We start from the raw sequence: 22,959 nt of genomic DNA, 5'->3' as shown, positions 1-22,959 counted from the left end.
TCCTGTTTGTGTTAACCTGGAATCAAAGTTCATTAAGTAGGTTAATTACTTTCCTTCATGTTGTTAAAGAAGCACAGATTTTGGTTTTAAAACATTCAATCTCAATGAATCGTGATGTTTCAAAGAGCCGTCTTCCTCTGTTTGATCACAGTAAGCAGCTTTCACTTCCACTTACTTTAAAAACACTTACTTTTGATAATGATTTTCCAATCGATGGCCAACATCCCTCCGTCTGTATTATTCATGTAATCATTTTTAACCTGCAACAAAAGGCAGTTTCAGTTGAAGCGGTTTTGTACAGTTGCCTTTAAGAAGTATATAATAGGAACGTTCTGTGATTTTGTATTTGTAAATCTTTTGTACTCGAGCATCGGTTTTTTAGAGCTATTTATCTTATGAATGCACAATTTGTCTGTAAGTTGACACCCTGTCTTTACATTAAAAGCTTAGAATATCTAAGAAAACACAATGGACACTGACTGCTTATTTCATATCACTGTTTTTTAATAAATGTCGAGGACAGATGTGAACCTTTCTGTATTTCATGATTTGATTTGTGTGATGAAAAATACTCCGGATTCAGGACTTAATGAACATGATAACTAATAACGGTGGTTTTCAAATGATGGCATGAAAGCAGAGTAAAGCGTGCTAAAGTTGCACAAATGTACGATTTTTAAAGGAACATTTTTCTCAATTCTCAGTGACTTCATGGAGTGTAAGTTGTTAAAAAAAAAAGAAGCCAATTTCAATATCAAACTAGAAGAAAGAACGTAAGACTGTTTTTTTTGGGCGATATTTCCCATGACATGGTTACTGTCAGGGGGATGAGGGAAATGTGAAATATTATAATAATTTTTATTATTAGGTAGGGTTTATTTTCCTTCTTATGTTACACATTTGAAGTATATCATTCCATTTTATTTGTATTTATTAATTCAATCTAATTTTTAATCATATTTTATCAAATGCGTTTTATTTTCCATTGACTCTATTGTGAGTTTCTATTTCTGCCCATCTCTTTTTTTAGAGAGCAGCGGGGGAACTTAGAGTTGACACAATTATTACAAAATTAAATAATATATACTAAAATAAGATAAGATAAGTTAACGTAAAAATAGGCATTAATGTAAAAAAAACCTGATTATTTTTGTACAATTGTGGTGTAGTAAGTCATTGATTTTCAAGTATATTTTAATATGTAAAATATAAATACATTGAATTATACACGGAGTTTGCAAATAATGATTTTCAATTGTTAAAGAAAAAATAAATAACGTTTTTTTCTCCCCATTGTGGTCTAAAAGATAGGGGGTAATACCGGTGAGTAAATCGAGCGCACCCCGGCTGTATGGAATCCGGCGGGCATTAGGACCGTGCGGGCGTCTCGGTACAATAGAGCTGTTGTGCCGTGGTGGTGGACAGACTGCTGCCCAGGATCTCCCTCTGTGGTTCGGATACAAAAAAAACAAATTCCCCTCTCTAAAATCACCGGAGACTCCGTGTATATCACCCCGTATTCTGGAGGTTTGACCCGGACTGAAAAGTGGCAGGAATAGAGCGGACAGCAGCCGGTGGACTGAAGGTAAAATGGGGGGAATGGAAACAATATGTGTTCCAGGATTTAGCCGGGGCCTGCTCCCTTTTCCTGCCTGTATTTCGGCTGCTTCACCCCGCTAATGTTTCTTAATGTAGAGTGTTTTCCTGTCCCCCTCTCTGTGGATAATGGAGCCGGTGTTTGTGAGCGGAATACTTTGTGTTAATGTGTGTAGGAAGGAAGTGACATCTTTGTGTGATGGTGGCGCCCACGTTTGATTTCTCCACAGCCTGCAGGCCGCGGCGCTGAAGTCAGACTCAGGATGGGAGTTTACAATAGGGGCACTTAAGGGGAAAGTTCATATAACATTTCTAAAGGACAGATTCTCCTTTTTTTATGTTCCTCTGTTGTTAAAGCCTGTTTGTAAAAGCTTTTAGTTAAAGTCCTTCCGTAACAAAAGGGAGATTAAACAGCTTTTTTCCTATTTAACCACATTGTCTCTTTTAAAAAAACACTTTATATAACAATGAGAATCAGATTTTACCAAGTAGGTTTACACAGATGGGCAATTTGCTTTGGTGTAAATGTTTCTTACAAACACACAGAGAAGAAGAATGTTTTTTTAAAAGAAAGGAGCAAAAGATAGTGTAAAAAACAGTCTTTATTTTAAAGACTATTGTTACAAATTAGAAATATAAAGACAATATTTACACAAAATATAACCTGTTTAAAAAGAGGTAGTGTGGAGCAGAAATAAAAGGTGCGATACAAATCTGATTTTATAAATACAGACTAATAAAATGGTATAGAATAAGAAAGAAAAATAAAACCTACCTTTTTTTTAAATAGTTTTAATTATAATATTGCATTTTTACATATAGAATAAAGTCCACAAATCTGAATCTGTCTTAAATAATATTAAGCCTCTCAGTGATAATCTAAGCCAGTCTTAAGTAAACAAAAACAAAAATATATTACATAAATATAAATCTTTCCAATGTTAAAGTGTGTTTCAGACAGCCTTTAAATACAATGTCTAACATGTAAATGATGCTTAAAGAAGCTGGGATCCTACCCTTAGTACTGTAAATTAAGCTTCCCCTTACATTTCCCCTTAACTGCCCAACCGGAAGCTGACTTCAGTGTGTGTTTGGCGCCAACTCGGCTCTTTGGGCAGGGCAGCAGGTTCAGGGTTTATGTTTGAAAAAGCTCCCAATTCACCCACTACTGAGCACCCTGACTTGTGTGTGTGTGTGTGTGTGTGTGTGTGTGTGTGTGTGTGTGTGTGTGTGTGTGTGTGTGTGTGTGTGTGTGTGTGTGTGTGTGTGTGTGTGTGTGTGTGTGTGTGTGTGTGTGTGTGTGTGTGTGTGTGTGTGTGTGTGTGTGTGTGTGTGTGTGTGTGTGTGTGTGTGTGTGTGTGTGTGTGTGTGTGTGTGTGTGTGTGTGTGTGTGTGTGTGTGTGTGTGTGTGTGTGTGTGTGTGTGTGTGTGTGTGTGTGTGTGTGTGTGTGGTAATGTGAGTACATGAAAGCACTTAACAGAGTATTTCTTCAAGCCCTTTAACACACACACACACACAAGAAAGAAGTAGTACATTATATTACTGATTCCTGTATGTGTTTATCACTTTATTGTTAAGCTGGCACTCATGTTAAGTACTTTATACACTGCTGGGTGTCTATACCTATAATACTTAAGGGCTTCATGTTTAGAAAACATATTTAAACTTATATTACAATTGCAATAAGATTTAAAGAAATACACATTTTCTGCAAAAATCTATTTAAATGATCATGTCGAGGTCGAGGATCTACTCTAAATGATTATTTCTTAAAGGTAGGGTAGGTAAGAATGGAGGAACCAGCTCGAGTGCGCTAGAATTTGAAAGTACGCAGCCGAAAAAAAAAAATCTGCCCCTTCCTTCAGACTTCCTTACAGAGCCCCTCCTCCAACACACACGAACGCGCACATGACCAATGAGGGCACCAGATAAGTTTGTGCACGAGATGGAAGGCTGACAGGCAGGTAGGCCATCCAGTTATTTTAGCCGGGCCGGCTCAGATGATTGGTCGTGCTTTTTACAGTACTACGGCTTCCACAGATTACATTTTTTTTATGTATTTATTGTCAAAGCATTTAATGTATTCATTGCTATCGGGATGTTAAGAGCATTCCATGGAATATAACAATGTTTCTGAAGTGAATTACCTACCCTACCTTTAAAAGTATCATGATGGATTTATAGTTGAAGTTAATGCACCAAACTATCAATAAATAAAATAATCAACAGATAATCAGAAATAATAATACAGTTGCAGCCCTAGTTTACCCAGAAAATGTCAGAAAATGTAAAAGTAGAAATTGTCCAAAGGCATTTTACTTTTTATGGGTAAAAAATCAACAGATAATTTGTCACTCAATTAATAGTTTTTAACAACACAAAATTGAAATTGAAGAAGACTTAAAACGCTGAATAGCAACAGGGGAAAAGTCTCAGCATGCATAACTTTTAGGTTGATCCAGTTCTGCATTTTTATTGTAAGAATTGCAGCTTTTAGACGTGTCTTCATTCATCGTTTACCTCCGTCCTGACGACCTGAGCGCTGTTTGCTGCTGCGGGAGAGGCGCTCTTCACGTCAGGAACACATGCCGCTCTGCAGAGAAACACAGCGCGCTCTGTGTGTGATTTCATCTTAAAAATAGATTCAGTCCAGAAACACCCAGCAGGGTTTGAACCAAGTCTAGAAACTTTGGGAAAAGGGTTAGAAATGTGCCCGAGATCTCCTTGAACAGTGTGTTATATTCATTGTAATCTGCTGTTTATTCGACAAAGACCCTCACCTAAAACCATTGAATGTTTCAAATACTGTTGAAAACATCTCAATGAGCTCGTCCTCATGTAGAAATTCCTCCAGGATGATCTGATCATTTTGTTTATTTAATCTTTTGTCGTTGTTGTTTTCGAACAGATGAGTTGTTCCAGCATTGATGTTGCAATACATGAACAATACTCGCATCGCAGGACGTGCAATGCCAGATAAATTACCTTAAAAACATCATGCTACTACTCTTTCCCCGCTGCATACAACAAAAAAAACATTTTCTATAAATACAACTCCAAGCAGAGTTTACTGAGGGGGTTTTGAGGTGTTTTAAAAAAATTATTATTGCTACATTTTACCCCCACAATGTCTGATGATACAGTATTTTGCAGCCTTCTGTTCCCTTTGGTGTTTACTTCCTGTCTTCTTCTGCTGTTCCCGTTAGTGTTTACTTCCTGTCTGTCTTCTTCTGCTGTTCCCGTTAGTGTTTACTTCCTGTCTGTCTTCTGCTGCTGTTCCCGTTAGTGTTTACTTCCTGTCTGTCTTCTTCAGCTGTTCCCTTTAGTGTTTTACTTCCTGTCTGTCTTCTTCTGCTGTTCCCTTTAGTGTTTACTTCCTGTCTGTCTTCTTCTGCTGTTCCCTTTAGTGTTTACTTACTGTCTGTCTTCTTCTGTTGTTCCCGTTAGTGTTTACTTCCTGTCTGTCTTCTTCTGCTGTTCCCTTTAGTGTTTACTTCCTGTCTGTCTTCTTCTGCTGTTCCCGTTAGTGTTTACTTCCTGTCTTCTTTAGTGTTGCACATAGTCCATTGATCAGATCGTCAACAGTCTGCTCTCCTTAGCAACGGTCTGCTAGCAAAAAATAGCAGACTGCAGAATATTCAAAATTGACCAATCAGAATCAAGTATTAAACTAAGCCGTGTTTTAATGATTTTTAAATGCTGTTTCTTAAAGATATTTCTCTAATGATTCATTGAAGTCCACTGTTGATCCCTTAACCTGGAAAATAACACGCATTAAGTCGGTCTAAACCTGATGAAAACATGCCATCACAGTTAAAATGAACATCTAGTATAAAAAAACATTGATTTCTGGAGCTATAAAGGAATTCTCTACATTTTAATTTCCCCATTGCATTAAAAAACAACGTTGAGATGTGATGATAAATGCTTCAAGAGTCTTAAAGGTCCCATGTTGTCGTGGCTTCCTTCCTTGTCTTTCCATCAAGCCACTAGACGCCTTAAACAGACAGCTCTAACTCGTTTCTTTCCTTTCAATTACTCACAGTTTGAAGTGTTGCTTGGCCTCCGATGGTTTAGATGATGTTGCGATGCGTTTGCTCAAAATAAAATAACAAACCTTTGCACATGCAACAAAGAAAATAGGCCTTTACAATATTCAAACGAAATAGGCAAAACTCAAATAAAATAACAAACAACTTAGGTATTCTTTCTTTCTTGATAATGCTTGTATAACTTAAAGGGTACTTGTACGATTTGTATGTACGTGTACGGTTAAAAACTGTTCCTCGACGGTGTCTCTCAACAGGTTGCCCATCACTGTGGCTTTAGTGCAGGCGCCGTGGGAATTGTAGTCCTTTTATAGTGCATTGACTACAGACGTCACAATTAGGTGGCCTTTCTTATAAAATCAAAAATACTGACTCTAACACATGTCATGGCCATTTCTACTGATCATAATTCCATTGTTGAGGTCTACTAGAATAGATTTACATTGTGCAATGTTCCAAACTCACATTGGTTTCTCATACAGCATCTCTGTATAGTATGTGTATTCACTCTCTGTCCTAAACGGCTTGTTGGAGCTCCTGCCCCCCCCCCCTCCCTATGAGCCCAGTGGCCGTCTGCGAGACAGCGAGACACAGCGAAACCCAGCCCGAACACACACACACACCCGCAGCCTGGCTGGGAGTTTGTGTGTGTGCTCACACACAGACTCACAGCCTCGCCGCGTCCCGCCGTCTCAGGGAGGAGAAATTGGCGGAGCTGCAGCTGAGAAAAGATTGAGTGTGTGAGGAAGTCCAAATGGACCAGTCCGCGGACGTAACGCAACGGCTCCACGGATTGGTCCATTTGGGTATGGGCACGTCACTGTACCCAGGAAGAAAAAGAGAAATCTCCAACGAGGCGTTCTGGGGCAGCATAGACAGGTCTTTTCTGTGTTAGAGTTTTACTCGCTACAGGGTGTACTTTGAGGGGTTGTGACTCTGCAGACCGTTTACATGCAGAGAAACCTTCATAACACACAAGGGGACGGGTAATAACCAGAAAAGCATGACATGGGACCTTTAAAAAGTGAAGTTAGTGATCTAAAAGTAACCCTCCCTGGTGAACACACTGTATTATCTAACCGCTAACAGACTGCTGTTTCTCCGAACAGTTTGCATTGGTGTAATTGACTTATCGTACAGCGAGGGTTGCCCCCCCGACCCCTCCTGTCCTCATGGGGAATGTGAGGCATGTCCTGTCTGTGAGACAGAAACTGTATTCAGAGCTGCAGCATTTAAAACCTTCAATGAGTTCAGTTCAGGAGGCTGGAGACTGCTTTACCTCCCTCTCTAAAGCTAGACTCTAATTCTGTCTGCTCACCAAAGCTGCTTCTCATTCAGGTCGTCGTTACGGACTGAGATTTCTTTATTGCTTAGTTTATTTTCAACTTTTGATCATATCTGTTGTCAACACAATATTTAAAGTGGTGCTTTTGCAGGATTCTTTTCCGGAGAGACTCAGTTTTACATATTTATTTGTTTATTCCACACATGGCAGTTATTTTAAAACAGAACATGTACACTTTACAAAACCTGTACCTGTACATTTATACTGACTGGTTGTTTTATTTTTATTTTTTTGTATAGAGCATGCCAGAGTTTCCGTTAGAATTGTTTTTTGCCGGTCAACATGTTCGTTAAAGTTGAAATCTTCCGGACAAAATGAGAAAAGTGCCGGTCAAAGGTCTTCTTTGTTATTTATTGAGCTTTAAAACAAATTGATATGATTCGATATTAAACAAACTAATTATAGTGGATTAACTACATTATTCAAAAGTGTACAGTAACTTACAATAACACGGGAATAATAAACGGAGAGCTCTCTCCTTCTCCTGACAGCCCGTCAGTATCATGCAGCTCGCGGATCCAGTAATGAGTGACTCTACAGTAAAACTAAACATATCTATAACTAGTTTAGGTAGTTTGAGAGGTAATTAAAATAGCTACGTGTGACTTTCTAACCTGAAGTGTGTGTTTTGCTCCGCTCACCGCTGTAGGTGATCATGCAGAGCTGCGTGTCGACTAGTCAGCAGCAGCTGATCTCTCTATCCTGTCAGATTAGACTTCACTCACGTTTATGTCCATATCGATCAGATCTAGCTAGTTCTAGCTAATGATATGACTACCTGCTTATTAAAAGACACCTAAACAATAAGCGTCGCTATGCAACCGGGTGAGGCCACAAAGTATAGCGCAGCATTATGCATTTGTTTACATGCCCATCGGAACCCCGAGGCATTACCAACAGATCAACGCACAATCAACCCATACAGGACATCTCTTTCTCCACATTAAGTGTTAGACATTAGAATTTACTATTCTTGTCTGTCACATACTATTCTTGTCTGTCACATAAGTGGCGCAACTGATGCGGTATTGCGCTAAGGGGAAATTATTTTGACCGGACATTTTGACCGGAGACTGAGAGATTTAGATTTGCCGGTCTTCAGTATATTTTACCGGTCAAAGTCCGGTAATAAAAGCAATATTCTTTCAGTCACAGTTGCTTACAAATACTGAAACATAAAACCAGAACACAATCAAAATGTGTCTGCATTAACCACTAAGAATTCAGTTTTTATGATTTATAAGATGCTGAAATGTTTCACAATAAAGTGGAATGGGCATCCAGCCCCAAAAGGGATGTATGTTCACGGAAACCCACATTGGCATCTGATTCCAAAACAGTGACTTTATCTTAACGGAAAAGTACCTATTTTTTTCCGTCTGTGTTTGTTATGTGTGACTTTTGTAAAGCGTCTTTCACTAGCACTATAAAAATTAAATGTATTATGTGAAGGCATGGCATTATATGAAAGTTCCCCGTCAATGATCCTGATAATCATAAAAAAGACTCCTTTCTCCCAATAAAACTGAAATTGACATGTTTCTCTCTTTCTCTTCGTCAGGATGTTACAGGATGAAACGTCTCCATTCTTCCAGCAGCAGCGACAGTTCTGACAATGAGAGTAAGTCTTCTGCTAAACACATAACATGAACTATTAAAAAGGTTATGTGGTTTTATTCACACCCTCTTTCTTCCTTTAGGTCCCTCTACTTCTTTCTGCTCTTCAAACAAATATGGCGGCAAACCTGAAACCCCCGCCGCCGTCCCGAAGAAACCGGCTGAAGTACGTTTATTTCCTCTATTTAAAAAATAGCAACAGGTACTTGTGGGTTATCTGTCACCACTTTCTCACAAAAATATACTATCCCTAACCCTCTCTTAAAAAGTGGGTATTTATTTAGAGAGTGTGAAAAAAACTAAAAAAGTGGCGACAGATAACCCACAAGTACTGAACAACACATTCCTTAAAGGTCACCTATTATGCAAAATCCACTTCTTCATGTCTCTTCTACATCAACATGTGTCCCCTCTTCTTCATGTCTCTTCTACATCAACATGTGTCCCCTCTTCTTCATGTCTCTTCTACATCAACATGTGTCCCCTCTTCTTCATGTCTCTTCTACATCAACATGTGTCCCCTCTTCTTCATGTCTCTTCTTCATCAACATGTGTCCCCTCTGTGTAAAGAGACTCTGAAAGTTTCAGGAACAAAGATTCTCTCTCTTTTTGTCCTGATCCATTTTTATAAAAACCTGTCTGAAAATGAGCTGATCAGATTTTGGCCACTTTATGATGTCATAACGTTTTTTTGGCTTGTGTAACCATTAGCCAATCACCAACCAGGGTAACCGCCCCCCCCACCTTATCACCTGAATCTCCTCCTAGAGCACCATTGTGTTCTTTTAACCAAATATCTCTCAGAGGGGCGTGGGGAGGGGCTCCTTATTTTCATCTAAAGTAACAGACAGAGAATCAGCACTTTTGAAACAGGGCTGAAACAGAGGGGATTATGGGATGCTGCAATGATCTGTTTGGTGTTTCAGCCAATCAGAGACATGTTCTGTATATATCTGAGACCTGTAATATATTGATGAAAAACAGTATAATAGGGGACCTTTAAAACCAACAGAAGTCAATAAACACAGGACTGAATAAACATGTATTTGTAATGTCTGATTGTGATCCTCTCCCCCCCCCCCCCCCCTCTCAGGTGTTCAGAAAAGACCTGATCAGCGCCATGAAGCTTCCTGACTCGCACCACGTGTCTCCGGAGGATTACTACCTGCTGGCTGACACCTGGAAGCAGGAGTGGGAGAAGGGGGTTCAGGTGCTGGCGAGCCCCGACACCATCCCTCAGGCCTCCGTCAGGTAACACTACATTTACTGACTTCAGTGGAAATATGCTTTCATTCCTTAAAGGTGGGGTAGGTAAGTTTGAGAAACCAGCTCGAGTGCGCTAGAATTTGAAAATACACAGCCGGAAAAAATCTGCCACTTCCTTACAGAGCCCCTCCTCCAACACACACGAACGCTCACATGACCAATGAGGGCACGAGATAAGTTTGTGCACAGATGGAAGGCTGACAGGCAGGTAGGCCTTCCAGTTATTTTAGCCGGGCCGGCTCAGATGATTGGTCGTGCTTTTTACAGTACTACGGCTTCCACAGATGACATTTTTTTATGGATTTTTTTGTCAAAGCACTTAAGATATTCATTGCTATCGGGATGTTAAGAGCATTCCATGGAATATAACACAAAGTGTATCTCGAGCCGGTTTCTCAAACTTACCTACCCCACTTTTAAAGCAGGGGTGTCCAAACTTTTTTCCCCGAGGGCCACATACAGAAACATATACGAAGGGCTGGGCCACTCACTAGAGGAGAGGTTTATTGCCTCATAAGTTCAGTTATAAGTTGGAAAAGTCAATCAAATGTAGGTAAATTATTCTTGATACTTGAAAAAGGCTGTTAGAAAAAAACAGCTCTCCATAGGGTTTCATTTATTTTGTTAGCAGCTCATCCATTAAAACAGAAGCTTCAGATTGATTATAATGAGGAGAAATATGAAGGGTGTATTTCAAGCTTGTTATATAAATAAGTCATTGTGCTTTTTTCTTATCAACTAAGATATGTTAGAACATGTTTTCAACTTTAATTGACTGAATTTATTGGAAAATTGCGCTTATTAATTAACACATGAATGCTAGTATGTAATATATTTTGAACATATATATTTAAGTAGTACAATATAAGAAAAGCCTAGTTTATTATACTTAAGTCATTATACTTTTTGAATTTGCTGAGGGCCGATTCAAAATGGTCCGCGGGCCGCATTTGGCACCCGGGCCGTAGTTTGGACACCCCTGCCTTAAATACTACTCTTCAGTACTCGAGGATATCATCCCAAAACCTTATGTGGTTTCCTTCCCTTTGCTTCTTTTGCTCGTGTCCTAGCTCCACTAATTCATTATGGCCCAATTATTTTTATAGTAATAAGACACATTTAATACAGGGTGTCCGCGGGGTCTTAAAAAGTATTAAAAGTTGGTCAATCAATTTAGCGAAAATGAAGGCTATTAAAAAGTATTAAACGGCATTTTCCAAGGTATTACATTTTGTAGCTTCATTTCATTTAATTTCACACCTTTATTTATCCAGGTTGTATCCCATTGAGATCATTGATCTCTTTTTCAAGGGAGACCTGCTCAAGTAGGTTCCACATGAAACATTAAAAACATAACAGAACAACAAAAGGACATCATACAGTAGCATTACAGGGATTACAATTTACATAACTATCCACATGCACAGGTACCAACAGCTTCCGATTCAGTAGCATCCAACCGAGCTTTAAAAACATTTAGTGGCACCAGATTGCTCAGTTTCCATTTTAATTGCAGACTATTCCAGGACAGTGGAGCTGCGCATCTAAATGCTATTTTCCCTAAGACAGTCCTAGCAGTTGGCACATTTAATAAAACCACAGCATGCGATCTCAGGCAGTAGCCACTTACAATTCGCCGTGAGATCAGGGAGCAGATGTAGGATGGAAGTTTCCCTAACATGGCTTTATATGTAGCTTGATTTCAATAAGTATATAAATGGTCCACAGAGGTTGTATTCTACAGTCTGCCTGAATGTAATCATTGCGTAGGTGTGTAGTGTGATTCTGTGTAGTTTATTTATGGCATCCCGTTGGGTTTGACGTCATCTGAACAGGACATCGCACTTCTTCTTGCATCTCGGGCTCCTAGCCAATGCTGATGTCTTGCAGATTCATCGGAGCATCCCTAGTATTGTGCTGCTACAACTTAATTCACCTACAACATATCAACTGGAATCCCTGTTGGCTCTGCAGCACTGAATGCTTCTGTTTCCTGTGTTTCAGAGCGGTGCTGGAGAGTCCCAAAGAGCTGCTGTTCACGCTCCAGAGGAAGTTCATCCAGAGCTCCGGTCAGGAGTCCGCTGAGCCGGGATACGTGAACATCAAGGAGCTGTCGGAGAACATGTGCCGCTACGACCTGGACGACATGGACCTGCACTGGCTGCACGGCCTCAACACGCAGCTGCAGCGCATGGGTGAGGAGAGAGGCTGCTCCCTGACGCTGGAGCATCCATTACATTACAGAACATGTTCCCACTACTTTTGGAAACGGGCGACTTTGTCTCCACCACTTTGCATTAGGATCATTTGTTACAAATGTTCTGAAAATATTGTGCGAACATGTACAATCTGGAGGGCTGTTCACACCATCTGAGTGTATTTCTGGTAACCCAAGTTGTGCAGTTTGGACATGTGACACGTTTAATATTAGTTATAATTGAATAGAGAATAGCTTTGCAACAGCGTAGTATAGTAACTTCACTAGTTGTCAAAGAAATTAGCGAATTATGGTGTTTTTCGAGCAAGGCAATTTTATTTATATAGCACCTTCAACACAAGGCAATTCAAAGTGCTTTCCAAATCATAAACAAGCTAATATAGAATAACACCGATATAAAATACATGAATACAAGTTGCAGTGCAGTGTAAGATATGAATAGGTAAATTAAAAGCAACGGCAAAAATAGTTATTGTTGTGTTTTATATATTTTAAGTGTTGTTTTTATGAATTTTAGCATGTAAAGTGTCTCTGAGTACCAAAAAAAGCGCTCTTCAAATCAAATGTATTACTACGTCAGAATGCATAGTTATTACATCCACAGAATCAGCAGCTGCCTCCCTAAAGCTGGAGATCTAAGATATATTAAACACACTAAAAACGATCCGATGATCTCTGTTCTTCAGGCGAGGAATCCATCGACGAGCTGACGATGGAGCGCGTGATGGAGGCGCTGGAGACGCAGTGCCACGAGAACATGAAGCACGCCATGGAGACGGTGGAGGGGCTCGGCATCGAGTACGACGAGGACGTGATCTGCGACGTGTGCCGCTCCCCCGACAGCGAGGAGGGCAACGACATGGTGTTCTGCGACAAGTGCAACATCTGCGTCCACCAGGTAAACACACGCAGCATACATGTCGGTCAATTCAACGTTCGACTTATTCTGCTGATTGTAGATTTTGTTTGAGTGTCTGGGAGAAACTCCACCTGGAGGGAATATCCTCCATCCCTCACATACTTATGTATATATAATAACTTGCTTTATATTTAGTTTTTGTTCCTGTTAAGTTGTAAATTCAACATGTATATTTTCTACTTTCTTGTTTATTTATAGTCTTTTTAATTTGTATTAATACGATACGCAGATTGTAGCCTTTGCAGACCGTTTACATGCACAGAAACCTTTAGAGCACACTACAGGGAAGGGGAAACCCACAACAAGCAGAATATAATTTGTCCTCGTTGATGTTGCTGAAAACATTGAGTCTCTAATATCTTAAATGCTTCTCTCTCCCAGGCGTGTTATGGCATCGTCAAAGTGCCCGTGGGGAACTGGCTCTGCAGGACCTGTGTCCTCGGCATCGACCCGCAGTGTATCCTCTGTCCTCAGAAGGGAGGGGCCATGAAGGCAACACGGGCCGGGACCAAGTGGGCCCACGTGAGCTGCGCCCTGTGGATCCCAGAGGTACAAATCCAACCTCTTTGTGATTCTACAGTGAAGTTGATTTATTTTTGTATTGACATTTGGCAGCAAACCATTACACAGCGTTTTTTGAAGACAAAGTAATTGTACATCTTAAGTTTGTCTGTCCGAAATGCCTTTTTCTTTTTTTACACAAAGATCAAATGAAAACAGTAAAAAGTACGAACAATACGAACATTAGGGAGTGATCAGGACTTCACAGTAAAATCATACATTTGTAAAAATAAAATCTGACCTATGAGGTTTTACGAAATCAGTCCACTTTCTCCATCGTGACACAAATAGTTCCAGTTTGTGATTGACAGATGATGTTATCCTCTCCATTTTGTAAATGTCCATTGTAATAGATTACATTACATTACATTGCATTTAGCTGACGCTTTTATCCAAAGCGACTTACAATAAGTGCATTCGACCAAGAAGATACAAACTAGAAGAAAACAGAATCATATAAGTGCTTTGTATGTAAGTGCTTTGTTAGTAATGTTATTGCTCGAAGTGGAGTCGAAAGAGATGAGTTTTCAGTCTGCGGCGGAAGATGTGTGAGCTTTCTGCTGTCCTGATGTCAATGGGGAGCTCATTCCACCATTTTGGAGCCAGGATAGCAAACCCACGTGTTTTTGCTGGTGGGAACTTGGGTCCCCCTCGCAGTGCGGGTGCAGCGAGCCGTTTGGCTGATGCAGAGCATGGATATCCATTCATGCGTTTTAAAGTTGGGCTATCTGGTAGGGCTGTGCGATTATGGCAAAAATCATAATCACGATTTGTTTGGGTCAATAATTGATATCACGATTATTAAATACGATTATTCATTGACTTTGAAAACATCCATTTATTGAACTTTAAAACAAATAATAATTTGAACAGTATCTTTTTAACTGTTGATTACCCTGAACGTATAATTCAACTGAAAAACCAATACTTAAATAAATGATACATTTAAATAAATAATATCAAAATAATAAATACCAATAAACAAGATCAACAAATATTTTGGAGCGCACTTCAACAAGCTACTAAACATATATAAATATGATAAATACAAATAAATGAGACCAACATTAATTAGATCAAATATGTTGCAGTGCTGTCACAACCAAGCAAAGCTAAATAATTGTTTTTTTCGATTATGTTGTTTTCGTAATTGTGGCAGGCCAAAATCGTAATTGCGATTAAAATACGATTAATTGCACAGCCCTACTTTCTGGTGATAACCACTTCTTTGTAAGAGCTTTTTTACTCGCTACCAGCAACAGATTTAATAAATATTTGTGTTTTTTTAGTCCATTCTTGAGGTGTGAGTCCAAAGAACAAAGTCTTACTCTCCATGGGCATGACATTTGAAAGTATATTGTAAGGCTTTATGTATCTCTCTCCAAAAGACCTTAACAGGGCAGAGCCAGAAAACCTGATAATGATTTGAATTTAGTTCATGTGCAAATTTAAGAAATGATTCGATTAAAAGAAATGCATAACAACATTCACTTTGATACATAAAATAACTACATAACGATTCACAAATGAGGAAGGGAAAACACAAATGAATCATAACTTATAAGGTATAGCTAGATACAACATTATTACACATCTCATCACCTGTTCATTACTAATGTTTAAATGTTCAAACTGTGAAGTTTAAAGTATAAACTTTAAATATGAACTTGTCCTCTTCTCTCTCTGCAGGTGAGCATCGCCTGTCCGGAGAGGATGGAGCCGATCACCAAAGTGTCGCACATCCCCCCCAGCCGGTGGTCCCTCATCTGCAGTCTGTGCAAGTGGAAGACAGGGGCCTGTATCCAGGTGAGGGTCCTTAAAAAGAAATATCACAATGGGCCAATTTCAACCGGTTAAAACTTGAAGTGGCGATGAGGTCTTAAAATGTATGGAAAGGGTCTTAAAAGGTATTAAATGTGACTTCAGGATTCCTGCTTATACCCTGCTTCCATGTTATTCAGTGTTTTTCCCTCCATATAAACAACATCATCTGTGTTCTCCCCTCAGTGCTCGGTGAAGAACTGCACCACCCCCTTCCACGTGACCTGCGCCTTCGAGCACAGCCTGGAGATGAAGACCATCCTGGACGAGGGCGACGAAGTCAAGTTCAAATCCTACTGCCTGAAGCACAGCAAGTCCAAAGAGCCCGGCCTGAGCCCCGCCCGATCCAAAGCCCCCCCCGAGGCGCAGAAGGGGGGGCAGCGCGCTCAGAGGCTGCAGGAGCTGGAGGAGGAGTTCTTCACCCGGGTGCAGCAGGAGGACCTGGTGGGGGTCGTGGGGCTGTCGCTGCGCCTCGTGGACTTCATCTTCCAGTACTGGATGCTGAAGAGGAAGGCCAACTTCAACCGAGCCCTGCTGCCCCCCCGACAGGGCGAGGAGGGCCTGGAGCTGCAGCCGCAGGAGGACAGCATCCACACCCGCATGAGGATGTTCATGCACCTGAGGCAGGACCTGGAGAGGGTGGGTGCCGCTGCTGCCTGCTTTATAGTTTCAAGGCTTCTATTGTCATGTGTTCATAGCTACAGTGTAAGGCAAGGCAAGTTTCTTTATATAGCCCCTTTCAACACAAGGCAATTCAAAGTGCTTTACAAAAATGAAAGACAGGAAGAAAATGGCATTTAAAAACAGTTATTAAAAAGCAAAGATAATAAAATATACATTAAAAGACAAAATACATGAATAAAAGTTACAGTGCAGTTTAAGATGTAATTAGTTCAATTAAAAGCAGCGTCAAAAAGAAAAGTCTTCAGCCTGGATTTAAAAGTAGTAAGAGTTGCAGCGGACCGGCAGGTAACTGAACTTCTCCATGTTTAGTTCTGACTCTGGGGACAGAAAGTAGTTGTGATAATGAAAATCTTAGGTCACAGGCTCCTCCAACAGTGCAACACAATAAAACAGTGCAGAATAGTCTATATACAGTAATTGGAATATTGATATATATGAGTTGCAAACAGATGAATGTTATGGATGTTCTTTCAGAAGTATATATATATATATATATATATATATATGCTAGGCGCTAGGCTGCACGATTTGGAAAGAATTGTCATCCTTTTTGACTGATACTTAATTTTGACTGTATTGGTGGGGGATTTACATCATTATTCTAATAGTGGGGCAGGAATCAATCCTAAAACCTTGAAAATATTTAGCATCTTACCACTTCCTGTTCCTGTTTCAATGGTTTTCTGAATGTGTGTTTTCATCGTTATCCTGAAATAAGGTCTGGTTCACACAAGATGAAGAGATTTTAACATTTTGTTCTCGTCATAAAATATGTCAGTAAATATACCCCACTGGTGGATTAAAAAAAAAAAAAACAGCAGTTGCTAATAAGTGTCTAAATGAGACGATTAAACGTCATCACACCCAACATTAGCCTCCTTTAGCTTAGCGGTGGTGATGTGAAGTCATGTGACTGTGCTGTAGTTCCTTTATAGCCCAACATTAGCCGCCTTTAGCTTAGCGGTGGTGATGTGAAGTCATGTGACCGCGCTGTAGTTCCTTTATAGCCCAACATTAGCCGCCTTTAGCTTAGCGGTGGTGATGTGAAGTCATGTGACCGCGCTGTAGTTCCTTTATAGCCCAACATTAGCCGCCTTTAGCTTAGCGGTGGTGACGTGAAGTCATGTGACCGTGCTGTAGTTCCTTTATAGCTCAACATTAGCCGCCTATAGCTTAGCGGTGGTGATGTGAAGTCATGTGACCGTGCTGTAGTTCCTTTATAGCCCAACATTAGCCACCTTTAGCTTAGCGGTGGTGACGTGAAGTCATGTGACCGCGCTGTAGTTCCTTTATAGCCCAACATTAGCCACCTTTAGCTTAGCGGTGGTGATGTGAAGTCATGTGACCGCGCTGTAGTTCCTTTATAGTCCAACATTAGCCGCCTTTAGCTTAGAGGTGGTGACGTGAAGTCATGTGACCGTGCTGTAGTTCCTTTATAGCCCAACATTAGCCGCCTATAGCTGTAGTTCCTTTATAGCCTAATGTTAGATTTTTACTTGAGAGATCATAAAATCGTGTTAATATATTGAGATTTTCCTGCTGAACAAAACGTGTAAGCATCATAAACGTTTTTTTGCCACAGATAATTTTTCTGCAATAATCCGATCCGAATTCCTTACTTAAAGGTAGCAGATAATGCAGTTGTAAAAGTGTGCAGGTCTTGTTCTTATTGTCTCCACCTCTCGTCCTGCAGGTGAGGAATCTGTGCTACATGGTGAGTCGTCGTGAGAAGCTGAAGGTTCTGCAGAGCAAAGCCCAGGAGCAGATGTTCAACCTCCACATGAAGCTGCTGAACCAGGAGCTCTCTGCTGGTGAGCCATCTGCCGCCATTTTGATGTTACTGCCAATAATATGCTGTGATATTACCTTGGGCAAGATACTAGATACTAGATACTAGATACTAGATACTAGATGCTCCCGATGGCATGAAATGTGTGTGAATGTTGGATTCCTTGAGTAAAAAGTGTCACATTGCTCTGTATGAACGAGGTGTGAATGGGTGAGTGATGACTTTGAGGAGATGCAAAGACTATATTATTATTATTATTATTATTATTATTATTATTATTATTATTATTATGACAGGGTTGCCAACTTTGGGTACCTGGCTGGAGTGAGATTTTGATATCATGGGTTTAATTACACATATGCGCACTAAATGACTGCTATCGTGTCAGCAGCGAGACCTTAGCATATATATATAGGATGTATACAAATACACAATATTGGACACAGACTATAAAGGGCACAAAGTTTCATTCACTAATGAAAGTCAAACACATGTTCGTTTCCACTGTTTTATTGTGTGCCTGTCGCAATAAGCAATTAATTGACTTATCGTACGATAAATAAAAATGAACTCGATAAATTGCCATTTACATGAGGATGTGACTAGCAGTTTGAAAGGATGTACTTGAATTATTATTATATATTATCATTATGTCAGTGGTCTAAAATGGTCATACAACGGTGCCGACAATATTATCGTTTATCGCAATAATTTCCGGGAAAATGTATCCAACAAAATTAATTATCGTGAGAGGCCTATACATGAAACACACACACACAAACAAATCTACAGACTTACTCCAAACTGCCAAATATATTAATTAACACACTCTCACTCTCATATACTCTTTGACTCTATTTTGGCCTACTAGAACAATAAGCAGCAGACTTTTACTTTTTTATCATTTCTACTGGATCTTAGATCTGTGCATGCGCATTGCGGGTCGGGGATTGACCAACCGGCTCCCACTGCTCTGCTGTCTGTTAACGTTGTTAAGAGTGGTGGGGGCGGGGAGGGAGCAGATCAACAGCTTGAGCAGCTGTCAACTCAACATTGTAAATAACCAACCAAAAACGATCGCCAGTTCATCTTGTTTTTGGCGTGAGAATAGTTTGGGCAGCGTGAGAGTGTGAGAGTGAGAGTGAAAGCGTGTGTCACACGCCAGATGCGTGAGAGTTGGCAACCCTGTTATGATGCTATGATAACGTGCAATTAAGTATCTGCCACTACGATTTTTTGCACTACAAAATACTGGTAATATTTACATTAATAATGTGACCGTCTATGTTTCATGTTTCCTGTAGATATTTAATTGCTCTTGTTACTGCACTTTTAGGGATAAATAAAGTCTTGTCTTATCTTATAAAGCGCTATATAAATACATCCATTTACCATACAATCCAATCTGAAGCCTTTTGTTGTGTTCCTTCCTCCCCAGGTCTTCCTTCTTCCTCTTCCGCTGAGAGCGTGCTGTTTCGTCCTCCTCCGAGAATAACTCTGAAGCTAAAAATGCCCAAATCCTCCAGCCTGGGAAACGGTGGTTCTAAATCCGGGAATGGGCCGCTGTGCCCGGACAATAGCGTGAATGTGACGGATCATTCAGGGGAAGGGTTGGGTCTGGGGAAGCCTCAGATGCACGGACACAACCGGAGAGACGAACGTTCAAACGGGCGTATTTCGTCCTCCTCCTCTTCCTCTAGCCGCCCGATGCTCCCCGTCACGAAGCCCGGCGGGAAGCCTCTGGCTCTGCAGGCGGCGCTGCACGGACACGCCTCCCACAGCAACGGCAAATCCAACGGCCTGCTGGAGAAGCTGGTGTCGCAGAAGAAGGACAGTTCCTGCCAGACTCCCAGCGAGCAGGAAGCTACAAAAAGCAGCTTCCGTAAGTCCGCCATGGAGCACTTTGGCCGCTCCTTTAAAGAGGCCACCATCAACCTGGTGAGGACCACGGAGGACCTGAGGGCCTCCGACAAACTGAGCCGCAAAGAGAGACTGTGGGCCAAGCCGGTGTCGGAAACCCCGGTGGCGAGCGGGAGGCAGGACAGCGACGGGTACTGTCCCGACCTGGAGCTCAGCGACTCGGAGCCCGAGGCCAAAGGGAGGCACCGGCGGCGACAGGGGGGGGCGCCGCCGGCCGACCCCCAAAAGAAACAGGGCTCCAGACACCCGGTGCAAAGGTGACGGCAGTGTGCACCCCCCCCCTCCACACTGAAAAACCTGAAATGTTGAGTTTAATTATATAAATGATCTCAACAGATTTCACATCATTGTATTAGGTTAGTTGAAAGCAATTCGGTCTAACTTTAATATTGTTGCTAACCTAATACATGTTTGTGAAATCTGTTGATATGATACATTTAATTAAAGTCAACGGTTCCGTTTTTCAGTTTAGTCTTCCTAAGTGTCTTTGTGAACACGCCTATACACTACAGCTGCAGAGATTCATCCTCAAAACTGTTAAAACTATTTTGATAGATTTCATTTTTTAGAAAAAAAAGACAAAATTCTGTAACTCCAGCTTCTTAAATGTGAATATTTTCTCGTTTTCTTTTCTCCTCTTTGACAATAAACTGAATATATTTGAGTTGTTGACCAAACAAAACTTCATTTTTCACCATTTTATGGACCAAAAAGCTAATAGGTGGTGCAGGAATGAGTCCTAAAACCATGCCATGACTCAGCATTTTAGCACTTCCTGTTCCCTCATCTTAAAGTCAATGGTTTTCTGAATGTGCTTTTGGTTAGAAGCCTGAAATACGGTCAGTGGTTAAAACAAGGTGAACATATTTTTATCAGTAAATATCCCGCTGGTGAATTTAAAAAGTAAGAATAAACATCATCACGTCCACCATTAGCCGCCTTTAGCTTAGCGGTGGTGGAGCTAATCCTTCTGAATAAAATGTCATAAACAATTTTCTTCAATACTCCAAAATCCAATTGTAAAATCCCATTGGCTTTTTGTGGAGGGAACCAGAGAGATGCTATATTATACCGCAATAAATATAATTGCTAGTTGCAGCTCTACTGTACGTACGCGAAGATGAAGATGCATTAAGGGAATTTTCAGCAACATCATCATCCATTTGTTAATTAAATCACAAAAATAGCCCTGTGTTAATCTGTCGGATTTTCACGACTGCCTTATCCTGACTACAGTAACATCTTGTACTCTGCACATCTTTGTATGAAACGCACACGTTCAATTTGCATTTCTGACTCAAACTGCTGTATGAGACATGTTCAAATTGGGATGTAAATACTGTGAATCTCACATGTTCCACTATCAAAGCAAATCATCACCAGAAAGTGAAATCCAGCATCTCCTGCACTTGTTTCTCACACACTTGTCTGTTACAGTTTGTTTTCACACAGGTGATACACTGACTTTTATATTGGTCAAGTATTGGGGGGTCGTTTTATAAACAGAAATGTGTGTGTGTGTGTGTGTGCAGTTTTACACCATTTGTAGAACAAAAGGAGCATGAAAAACATGGAAGTTCTTGTGTCAAAGTGAAAAGAAATGTGTGTAAGAAAGAAAAATGACATTCCCTGACTCAAAGCAGCATTTATAAATCGAACGACAGAAAATATTCGCAAGCTATTTTGGTAATTTTTCATGCAGTTTCCAGCCTCTCAACAGTTGAGATTTTCTTTCGGTTTTATATCAAAACGAAGACATTTAAAGACAATGTTTTCAACAAATAATCAAGTACATGTTCATTAGTTAGAGTTCAGATGTTCTTCCCTCAGCTCATCACATGATCAGCCTTCACTGTCACTCACTTCCTCTATATTTGTCTTTTTCTGTTTCTTGTTACCTTTTTTGTTGTTGTAATAAAAGACCTGGAATAACTGGTTTACAGTGTTTGGATTATTCTGTCAAAGGAGGCGATATAGTATTTTTATGTGGACTCATTTTGACAACAAAAGCTTTATTTTGTTGTTTAATGAATAATGGTTTTAGTTTATGAGAAGGACATTAAAAACAGCAGGATACAGGTTTGACATTTGAGTTACCTGTGAGAAAGGCTAGATGGCAGCAGCGCCACATTTCAACATCATGCACACAGTTTTAATAATGCATTATCTTTAAAAAGAAAATTGGATAAGAACCCGGACCCATTTCTACTTTTGGGAAATTTAAGGGGAACATAATTTAGACTAATAGACCACCAAGAACTCATTTCTGACAAGTAACCCCCCCTAGTGTCAAATATCTGAAAAGTGACATATGTCACATTGGGCTTTAATGGTAAAATAACTCTCATTTATAACTTCATTAACGAGGATGATTTTTTGGTTTAAATTAGTTTGAATTGAAGAATAAAGAACATATTAACTCAATATAATTGAATCAGCTAAATTAACTGAGCAGATAATATTTCTAATTGTGCATATGTCACTCCGGGTTTACTGTGAAAGTTTAGGGTTAAAGTCCCAGTGTCACAGCGATGTTTGTCTCATTTGTTTCATATCAATAGAGAGGCGAAGTCCCTCCCCTTCCGGTTGAGCTCCATGGGACCTTATTTCGGAAAAATTATGTATTGAAGTCAATGGGGAGAGAAAAGTTATCTTTCGATCCCGTTTGAATTGTGCCACAAATTACACACATGATGTTTGTCAATTTAAAAGATCATTTTACAAGTCAAAAAATTTAAAGGTGGCGTAAAACTGTGAAGTAACACTTTTTTTGTGTGAAACCGCTCAATGAACTACATCTCCCGTCTCGCACCACACACCAAGACGGCCGTCACGTTGGCACATTTCACTTCTTTCTTTCAGAATGAGGCGGAAAGTATTAAAAGAGGTGAAAATCACTCCAAGTCTGGGCATGTTGAGAGCTGTACACACACACAAGGGGAGTTAGTCGGTTCCTAAGAGCCAGCATGCGGGACCGGGACTCTGGGATTTGTAGTCTTTCTAGTTGCGTATTTTTCATAGTCTTATATTTCAACAGTTTTACGACAAACTGTGACTTTTTTGACATGGACATTTTCTTTAAGATTGACAAACATCATATGTGTAATTCATGGCACAATTCAAACGGGATCGAAAGATAATCTTTCTCTCTCCATTGACTTCAATACAAACTT

General features: G+C 40.2%; 1 protein-coding gene across 1 annotated transcript; it reads left to right on the top strand.

Annotated features, from left to right (window-relative positions):
* Window positions 1-1,399: 1,399 nt before the first annotated feature.
* On the top strand, window positions 1,400-21,724 carry jade3 (jade family PHD finger 3). The gene is made up of 11 exons (XM_034147527.1): window positions 1,400-1,585; window positions 8,553-8,612; window positions 8,692-8,774; window positions 9,702-9,859; window positions 11,879-12,069; window positions 12,779-12,990; window positions 13,393-13,560; window positions 15,262-15,378; window positions 15,580-16,032; window positions 17,771-17,888; window positions 19,305-21,724. Exons 2-11 carry the CDS (start codon window positions 8,564-8,566, stop codon window positions 20,045-20,047), a joined length of 2,292 nt encoding a protein of 763 aa, XP_034003418.1. The 5' UTR covers window positions 1,400-1,585; window positions 8,553-8,563; the 3' UTR covers window positions 20,048-21,724.
* Window positions 21,725-22,959: the final 1,235 nt, after the last annotated feature.

Source organism: Trematomus bernacchii, unplaced genomic scaffold (genome assembly GCF_902827165.1).
Source record: "Trematomus bernacchii unplaced genomic scaffold, fTreBer1.1, whole genome shotgun sequence".
Taxonomy (NCBI): Eukaryota; Metazoa; Chordata; class Actinopteri; order Perciformes; family Nototheniidae; genus Trematomus; species Trematomus bernacchii.
This window is presented reverse-complemented; position numbering and strand designations above follow the sequence as displayed.